The following is a 10,411-nucleotide window of genomic DNA, read 5'->3' on the forward strand; positions in this document are numbered from 1 at the left end:
TTGCTCTGTGCCTACCTCAAAAGGAAGTAAGGAGTCACCGTATTTTAAATAGAATAAAGTACATCATTATAAGACAAGGAATTTTGTTTATAAAACTCAAAAGCTTAAAATATGCAGAGAGCAAGCATATGTACCCTAAAACTGTTTCAATTACAAATTATCACTTAAATGGATGCAAACTGGAAATTATTATGTTAAGTGAACTAAAGTCCCAGAAAGACAAATATATTTTTCTCTTTTTAATAGATTCTAGATTTTACATACATACATAAATTGTGTGTATGTGCCAGTAGAAGAGAATCTGTATAGGAGACAAAGCTGACTAAAAGAAGGGGAGAAAAGAAAGAAAGGGAGGTATAGCTGGAATTTCTAGATCCACCATCAGTTAAGTAATGGCACAGAGACTTATTAATTTTTATTATATCTTAGGCTTTTAGCTTCTGCTACCTACCAGCTAGCTCATCTAGCTTAATCTTATTATCCTAGCCCTGACTTGCCACATGGCTAGCTCTTTACCTCTCTCTCAGTTCCCATATGTCCAACCACATCCATGTGATTCCCCTAGCGTCTGATTTCTCTCCTATCATCTCTCTACCAAGAAGTCTCACCTTCCACTTCCTGCCCAGCTATTGGTCTTCAAATCTTTATTAAAACCAACCAGAAAATGCCTTAGGCAGGTGAGGAAGGACAGAGACACAAGTTCACATAGTGTACCCCATCAGGAAGGAAGAAGGTAAAATGCACTCATTACATAATATACTTATGTGGAAATTCTCATGAATAAATCCCAACTTAAAAACTATCATTTAATTTAATAATAACCAGTGTTCTGCTATAATTATGATGGTAATATGGGAAACAAATAGCAAAATAGTTATGATAGTAGATGAATTCAAAGACAAATTTATCTCTAACCCAGTAGAAAAAGAGAATTCATATTTCATAGTGCTAAAAAGACAGGCAGCACTAATTACTGCCTGCCATACAATGCTAGCCACTGCACAAAGCAGCCTGCATTATCATCAGATCACATGGTGCCTGCCGATAAGAATCCATCACCAGCTGCCTGTTGATTGTTGATGTTCCTTTAGAGAAAGAATGGAGTGGGAGGGATCCTTGGACCCTCATCTGAAGTTTCAGGTTTTTCTGTCAACTCTTTCCTTTCAACTCTGCCCTAACTACACAAGACCTGGGAGTCTTGGGAGGTGCTAAAGTATACACTGGGGTGACTAACTGGGAGAAACTATCTAAGTGGATCTGGAGAAGACATTGTCCATGCTGGGCAAAGACTTTTCAATGCAGTTGTCTTTCACACTCTTGTAGGCAACTCTTCATCCGTGTTTAATAAACTTCATAAGTTATCAGGATAATTTCATTAATTGTGATGCAGTCTGTTCTCCCCTATCATCAACCTAGTCATTAGCAGCACATCAATCAGTCATTACAACTCATCAATCATGCTCCAAAATAATTTTATCACCTTATACTCAATACCAGATACTCCACAGAAAGGTAAATATGGAGAAAATCCTTTGCCACATTACACTGAGGTATTGTACTATTAATAATATAGGACATTCACAACATTGCCTCTCATCCGTAGCCTTCCAGAATGTTAGTTCTGTCTCCCACAGGACTTCGACCCACCCTCAGTCCATTAGCTGATGCATTCCACTTAAAGGGCTGAGTGATCAGAGAACTCAACACCCTTGAGAATCAGGAGCAAATCACATCTGACATTTGTCTCTGATTTAAAAAAAAAAACTTGCACAGTACCATACATATATGTTTGCAGTTAAATTTGAAATGGTCATAGGCAGAAAATGTATTCTATACATTGCTATATTCACACTTCCCAGCAAAAATACAAGGAACAGGCAGGTTAAAGTGTATGAGCTGAATGAATAAAAGAAGAAATGCCAGATTTCTGGTACATTTGAGAAGCAGTGACAGAGATTGCTTAATTCTTCCCTGCCAGGAATCTTGGAAACATGAGGAAGATGCTGGGAGTATTGGGTGCTGTCACCTCCTCTGTTGTGAAAGAACAGCATGCTTGGGCTGTGCATCACACACCTGCCAAGGATAAAAGGGCTGCTGCCCTGGACCATTCAGCCACAGCCTCTTCAGCACAGCCTTCTTCTCCTGTCTTTGTGTATCTGGTGAGTACCTAACTAGGGACAGAGCCTCAGCTAAGAAAGTTTAGAGATGACAAGCTGGACTTGACCAAGGTGAAAGAAGCAAGGGTATCAAGTGTGAAGGCAGCAGGAAGTAGACCTGCCAGGGACCAAGAGACAGGGAGGAAAATAGACAGGAGGCTCTGAGGGTACATCAAGGTTTGTGACACACAGAGTCCTGGCTCTCAGGATTGCCTCCATTCTGCTGAGAGGTTTGCATCAGCCCAGAGGATTCTCCAAGGGTCATTTTCCTGTATTTGCTACAGTTTAGCAGAGAGCTATTTAGTGGCGCACGCCCTTGATCCCAGCACTAGGGAGGCAGAGGCAGGTGGATTTCTGAGTTCGAGGCCAGCCTGGTCTTTAGAGTGAGTTCCAGACAGCCAGGGCTATATAGAGAAACCCTGTCTCGAAAATCCAACAAAAAAAAAAAAGTATCATTGCCTTCTGAAAGCAGGGCTAAAGAAGACAATGTCTTGCAGGTCGTGGAGCTCAGTTACCCTTTGCCTTTGTAAAACTTATTGTTCTGAGTGCACTTACTAGGGATGCATGCTGAACTTTATGATAGTCCTGAGAATGCTGTATTCAGATGGATTTGTGCCTTCGTGGTCCTATTTATTGGCAGAAAGGTCTTGGGAGGCAGGCGTTTGATAGACAAAGTCAGTAGACATTCAGCAGAAGCTTCTCCCTATAATGTTTCTATCCTACTCTTCTAGGTCAAGTTCCTGCCGAGATGTCCTGCCAGCAGAGCCAGAAGCAGTGCCAGCCTCCTCCCAAGTGCCCTTCCCCAAAGTGCTCCCCAAAGTGCCCCAAAAAGAGCACAGCACAGTGTCTGCCTGCAGCCTCTTCCTGCTGTGCTACAAGCTCTGGGGGCTGCAGTGTCCCCAGCTCTGAGGGAGGCTGCTGCCTGAGCCACCACAGGCGCAGGTCCCACAGATGCAGGCGCAGGAGCTCCAGTTCCTGTGACCGTGGCAGTGGTCAGCAGTCTGGGGGTTCAGGCTGTGGCCACAGCTCTGGGGGCTGCTGCTGACCTGGACAGTAAAACTGGGAAAGAAACACTTTCAAAAACGAATCTACAAACCTTCTCGAATATTCAGTCCTCTTTCCCCGTTTCTCTGTCTTCTTTTTTTTTTTTTTTTTTTTCTATACAAGCCTTCTTTAAGTGCTGTTTCCCAAGAGAGCTAGATCTCTCCCGGCTATTCCTGATCTCCTCAAGATCATGTACCTTGTTATCTTGAGAGCTTTTGATAACTGCCTGGGTGGTTATCATCCTGTACTTGGCCCTGTGGAAAGTAAAGAATGTGTTTCTCAACAGCACTGTGTGTCTCATGTCTATCTCTGTGTGCATCTCCTCCGGCTCTGTTCCTCTAGTCAGTACTGTTTAGCATGTAGAGTAGATGCTGCCTCCACAGAAGAGCAGCATTTCAGGGTTAGGGGCAGGGGAGGGAGTTGCATCTGGAAGAGGCTGCTGGCTTTGATTCCTGTGGGAGACTTGACTACCCTGTAACGTGTATGGTAAGTGCTCTGACTGGTACCCAGATTCCATTAGAAGGCAAAGACAGGAAATGGGCAGTCCAAGGAAGCAAAAACTCACAGATAGGTAGCCAAGAGTAAGGAAGTAAAGGAAAGCTATGGAGAGGCTGTAAATAGTTTCTCCAATAATATCTGAGGGCACCACTGAGAGCTAATGCGGAAGAGGTTATGAACACCAGGGGAAAGCGGAGCTGGGTTTTGATTAAAAACAAACAAAAAAAACAGTAAACTTGTAGAAAGAAAATTTGGGTGGCGCACACCTTTAATCCCAGCACTGGGGAGGCAGAGGCAGGCGAATTTCTGAGTTCGAGGCCAGCCTGGTCTACAAAGTGAGTTCCAGGACAGCCAGAGCTATACAGAGAAACCCTGTCTCGAAAACCTAAAAAAAGAAAAGAGAAAAGAAAAAAAAAAAAGAAAGAAAATTTGGGGGGAAATGATCCTGGTTTTATAAATGAATGCTAACTTTAGATAAAATATTTGCTTAGCATTTTGAATAAATAAGTTAGAAAAGCTAAAGAAAAAGTGAGAGTTATCCTGATTCTGTGACATAATTTCTCAATTATTCTATGAAACAATACACTGCAGTGGGTACTCCTATTGTGTCAAGTAAGGCAAATTATCATCACAGTTTATCATAATTCACCAAAACTTATAATAGCCAGGCTAAAACTACTGTGCCTTTTGGGTTTGCTTCAAACCAAGGAAAAGAATCCTTTCTAAATTGCCAACTCATGTAAGTTGTGGGTTCATTAGGAGCCTGCCAGGAAAGAAAGGTGCTATTCCAGACTTTACGTAGAAACACGGTCAGCTGACCCTGCCACTTCATCTTGTACCTAAACCATCAGTTTTGTCGTGAACCCAAAGTGATGTTCTGTACTGACTGGAAATTGTTGGTATGATGATGAAGCAATATGATAATCCAAAGCCCAGGATATGCCTTAAAATAATTCTAAGAAAGCAAAAATATATCTTAGAAATCCTCTTCCAAGAATGAAAAATAAGAACTCAAATGGTGCATGTGAAGCCATACCCATTGTGGCTGTTCTCACAGTACTGTGTCGAGTGCTGAGCTGGACAATAACTCCAATCCATAACCATATACTTTTTTGTTGTTGTTGTTTTTGAGACAGGGTTTCTCTGTATAGCCCTGGCTGTTCTGGAACTCACTTTGTAGACCAGGCTGGTCTCGAACTCAGAAATCCGCCTGCCTCTGCCTCCATATACTTAATTCTTAGAAGACAAAAAAAAAAAAAATACTTATTCATAATAAATGAATAAATTAAGTTGTAATGTTGACTATCATTAACTTTTAGGTTAAATTACCAATTTGCTTAATTATTATCCTCTCATATTAATATAGATAAAATTTATTCTGACTTCTCATTGAAATATTAACATTTCTTAAGTAGATGAATAGTATATCTCAAATAGTTTTTTTAAATAATTGTTTTTAGAATTATGTGGACTATCATTTGAGCACATTTACATAAACTTTCTATTGTTGTAACTGTACATTGAGATTTACCTTCCAACTCTGTTGCACACTTAAGCAACTACTTGACTTAACCATAAAAAGTTAATACCAAGAGAAGTAAACCACTTGCAACATGTCAAACATTATACAAGTCCACTTCATAGGAGGCCCCTTCTGCAGCAAATCTGAAAAAAACAAAATGGAGCAACATTTCCAGGGGTTGGGAGAGAGATGGGATCATTTGATGGGCACAGAATTTCTTTGAAGGATGACAAAAGGCCATGGAAATGGATAGTAATTATTGCACACAATTGAAAACTGGCTCAGAAGTCTCTATCATGTACCTCTTAACACAAGAATAACACTGTGCAATGACATGTGAATCTGTAGAATTAAAAAGATTTTTAAAGTTGTTAGGAAGTGTCAGTATCCCAAATTTCAAATGTTTCCCCTTCAGCTTTCATGGATACCAAGTTCCTTTGACTTTAAAGACATAAAGATATAAAAACAGCCTATAATGAGGGTATATGTTAGGTCTTTTCTCAAATATACAGCCTGGACCAGCTGGTTCACACAATAATTTGAAAGCAAGATATACTGGAATTCATAGAATAACGGGTTTTGGATACATATAGGTTATTTGTTACACTAACATGTGAGAAATGTTTGAGTAGTAGTGCTCACCCTGTGACAAGAATGCTGAATCATGACAGAGGGGGGGGGTATTGGAAGAATGGAAATTTTTGACTTTAAAGTAAAAAAAAAAATGGTTTCCTGTATAATACATGAGAGTTTTCAAGGCTTAACTATGCAATTATTTGTGATTTGTGGACTCACACACAGGAATAATGGCAGATTTGTATAAGGCTACATTATCTCCTGTTTACTTCCTGAGGCATTTGTGATTGCATATGAATAGCCATCAGGAAACATCCAACCCATAGGCAGAATGATTGGAAGATGCTGTATAGTGGGAACTATAAGTTGAGTCTTAGAAGCTTACCAGGACCTCAAGAGCTCACTCGGAAAATAAAATCAGGATTCCAAATATTAGTAAATCTATTTTAGGTGAAAAAATTAGGCCAGATCAGTGTGCCGGATAATTTTATGTCACTTTGACACAGCCTAGAGTCATCCTAGAATAGGAAACTTCATTTAGGAAACTCCTCCACTAGACTGACTTGTGGACACATCTATGGTGCATTTTCTTGATTAATGACTGATGTTGGATGGCCAGCACAACTCTCTGTGGGCAGTGCTACCCATGTACTGGAGTTCCTGGGCACCATAATAATGCGAGCTAAGAAATCTAATAAGCAACATTTCTCTATGGCCTCTGCCTCAGCTCCTGACTCTGGGTTCCTTTCCTGGTTGAGTCCCTGCCCCAACATCCCTCAGTGGTGAACTACAAACTAAAAGATGAATAGATCCTTTCTTTCCTTAGTATCTTTTGGTCACAGTGTTTTATTACAGCAATAAAATATCCTAAATAAGACAGTCAGTAAAGGGCTGGTGAGATGGCTCAGTGGGTAAGAGCACCCGACTGCTCTTCCAAAGGTCCGGAGTTCAAATCCCAGCAACCACATGGTGGCTCATAACCATCTGTAACAAGATCTGACTCCCTCTTCTGGAGTGTCTGAAGACAGCTACAGTGTACTTACATATAATAAATAAACAAATAAATCTTTAAAAAAAAAAAAAAAAAAAAGAAAGAAAAAAAGAAAAGAAAAAAACAGTCAGTAAAATCCAGACCTGACAGTGCAATAAGGGCTCAGGAGACGTGTATGCTTTAGCTCAAGCAGCAAGGTCATAGAGGCAGAGAAATAGATTCTTCGGACTCATTGTAGGCACTGATGAAAGAGTGGAGAACCAAAAATACACTCCATTCAAGCAGCTGCATTCTGGTGGGTTTATGTCACAACAGCCATCTAGCAAGAAGGCATTTAGCTTCCCTGCTGTATTATGAGCACATATGTAGCTTTAATAAGCTGTGGGACGAGCCACAAAAGTAAGTAAAACCTTAAATATAGACATTAAACATTAAATATAAACATTAAACAATGTTAGATTTGATGATGGTCAGCATTTCTGGTAGAGGCCTGTTTCCACAACAGCCAAAACAGCTTAGCACAAGCACAGGATCGCACTCCTAACAGGAGACTGATTTTTTTCACCCCCTCATTTCATCTCCATACTCATGTTTTCATGGGTGGCAGGGCCGGGAGACATATCCCAACCCATAATTTATTTACATAAGTACATAGTTTATTTCATGTCGAAACATTTAAGTTTTTAAAAAGTGGAGGGTACTTCTACAGCTTTTCATAATTTTACTAGATAAGTAAAATCATGACTGACAACAGTAATGTCAGCTTTCTCAAATGCTAGTATTTTAATATGTACATATATATGACATGTGTGTGTGTGCTTTAAAATACCCTTAGCATAATTTTTAGCAGTGCTGTATTTCAGGAAGAAATAGACCCCTAATACTGCAATAAAGCAGAATAAGGAAATATATAGCTTAAATAAGCCCACTTTCTATAGATCTCTCTTCATTTTAGTTATTTTGCTGACAGGACAGTTGAGGAAATCAAAGATAAAATACTAAATGATAGATGTATGATTTTGGTGATAGTGGTATAATAAACAAGTCCATGCCAACTTAATATTTAACCTTGGCTTTGTCAAGAACAGGCACAGCATTTCAATGGTTTGGAAGCATTTGACAACACCAAGAGAGCAGCAGTGTCATGATCTTGAGGTAAGGTGGCACCACTGAAAAGTGATAGTCAATGGATGTGACCCCACTGGCATCAGGAGTCAGGCATCCCTCTGACCCTGTCAGCATTACCCAGGTATTATCAGAAGGAATATATCACTCACTGTGGAGCACCTGATAACGTTGCTGTCATCCTTTATGGTAGCACTGAAGACAGTTTCATGAATGATATGGGAATTTATATAAATTATTTCTATTGCTCTACAATTTCCAAGTCTCTTAAAGTGGAATATATAGCCACCTGGATAGTCATATAGTGTTCCTTACATTTGTTTTAATTTTTCCAGTGCTATCGTCTTAGCACAGAGACTTAATGTTTTGTTTTTTACTTTATCTTAAACATCTCGGAAGTACTTCATTTTCTTGAAATCACTTCATTGCTGTCCCCTTCCTCTAGATCCTTCTGACTTTATAATTATATAAGACCACACTGGCAAGTTTCAAAATTGATCTCTCTCTCTCTCTCTCTCTCTCTCTCTCTCTCTCTCTCTCTCTCTCTCTCTTTCTGTGTGTATGTGTGTGTGTGTGTGCATGTGGGCATACATTCACATATATACACAAAGATTACATATTTGAGTTTATTCAGTAATTTGTATACATCACTGAAAAATCAAATAGGTACAGCACAGCTTAGGAATATCTGAACTTCCCATACCTATCCTTCAGATTAAGCTACGACTCTTCCTAAAATCCATGGTCCATTGTGTTCTCTGACTTCCCAGGTGGTTCCCACGCTGACCTCGCCTTTCAGTTTTACCTCCTCAAGAACCCTTGTCACATCTAAATCCCATCAGTTGTACCTGGGTGTCCAGCTTCAGCCGGTTGCCCCTGTACGGAGGTGGCCTCAACACCTCTGTTTCTGACAGGTACTGTTGACCAAGACAAAGATTTTACCTGGTCCACCATCCCCAACAATAGCAAGTAACAGTATTGGGATGTGCCTTTCCTTAGGCTCACTGTCACCCAAAAGCTCCGACCTAAGACATGACGATGTCTTACTCATGTACCTTACATAGTTCACCATATTAGATCCTAGATACTCGGGTGCTTGCTCTGCCTCACTGCTCTTTCAGTCCCTCAGGAAAAGAATTCGTATTTTGTTCATTTGTGAGTCCTCTTCTCTCAGGAGACCCAGTGTTTCAAAAGGCAAGATCAGTGGCTATAGGGTAAGTGCATAAGTGAATTAATTAAACAAAGAATTAGCATACCTACTCTGCAGTACTGACACCGAAAGAGAACTTTCTAAACCTCTTCTAAAATCCCTTGGCATCTGTCCAGAGAGAAGCAGGGAACGTGGAGCTGGAAAGAAAGAAATGGAAAAGTGTTGCGAGCCATATCATTCGCCATTATAGGATGGCGCTGGCTTCCACTGCCCATCTGATAATAATAATGACTCAGCACAAGTCCTCTTTGCCCAGCCTTATGTTATTGAAGTGATTCTTGCTTTAGCCTATCCCGTGGCAACAGTAAGACACAGAGCACCTGGGCAGTAAACGCTCCAGTATATAGGGTGGCCTTGCTAGTCCATTAGTGTTCCCNGTAGCATCATGAAAGGTGTTCCTGAATAAAGTGCTGTTGAGAAGGATCTCAGGCGTCCTGTCGTTCTTGCTGGTCAAGGCCGGTAGCGACAGAAAAGCTTCCCCTTTACCAGAAATCTTCAGCTCACCCTGCCCACTCCCCCAACTCACCATCTGTCAGTGAGCTTGGCGCCTGAGAGAGGATCGCTGTGAATCCAAAACAAAAAACAAACCAAACCAAACAAACAAACAAAAGACCCGCATGGATATACCCCAAGTCAGCCCGTTTTTCCCTGGCTACTCTATTCAGCAGCAGCCACTGTGCAGAAGCCTTGGCGCAGAGCCACCTAGCGGCCACTTGAGGCCAGTGTTCCTCAGTCCTCTGGAAAAGGCTCCTGAGAAGTCCTAGCCGATCCACTAGGTATGCACCACCAGGGCATGAAAACTAGTAATTAGTGGAACAAGAGGGTTTTCTTTTCTTTTTGAGGGGGAGGGGTATTTGTTTTTGTTTTTAGAGAAATGGACATACAAGCTGAGTAAAGTATTTATAGCATATATTTAGCAATATTATGACTAGAGCGCCTATACTTAACAAGGACCAAAATTTCCTAACACATTAAGGAGCACAAAATAATTTTTTTACAAAACTAATAAAAGACAAAGGCAATATACAAAAGAACTATAAATGGCCTTAAAAAAAAAAAAAAAAAAAGAACCTAGGAAGATATAAAGTAGGAAGCTCCAGCGGGGGGGAGGGGGGGAGGGGCAGGGAGGTTCCCAGGAGAGATTAACATTTTGCTTCCAAGTTGAAATCAGTTTGGGAGTTTCTCAGAAAATTGGATATAGTACTACTGGGGGATCCAGCAATACCTCTTCTGGGCATATGCCCAGAAGATCTTCCAACTGCTAATAAGGACACATGTTCCACTATGTT

The 10,411-nt window shown here is 40.6% G+C and overlaps 1 protein-coding gene across 1 annotated transcript; it reads left to right on the forward strand.

The window, feature by feature from the left end:
* Positions 1-2,904: 2,904 nt before the first annotated feature.
* Positions 2,905-3,201, forward strand: LOC110321090 (late cornified envelope protein 3D-like). The gene has a single exon (XM_021197200.1). It carries the CDS (start codon positions 2,905-2,907, stop codon positions 3,199-3,201), a length of 297 nt encoding a protein of 98 aa, XP_021052859.1.
* The last annotated feature ends 7,210 nt before the right edge of the window (positions 3,202-10,411 follow it).

Source organism: Mus pahari, chromosome 4 (genome assembly GCF_900095145.1).
Source record: "Mus pahari chromosome 4, PAHARI_EIJ_v1.1, whole genome shotgun sequence".
Lineage (NCBI taxonomy): Eukaryota > Metazoa > Chordata > Mammalia > Rodentia > Muridae > Mus > Mus pahari.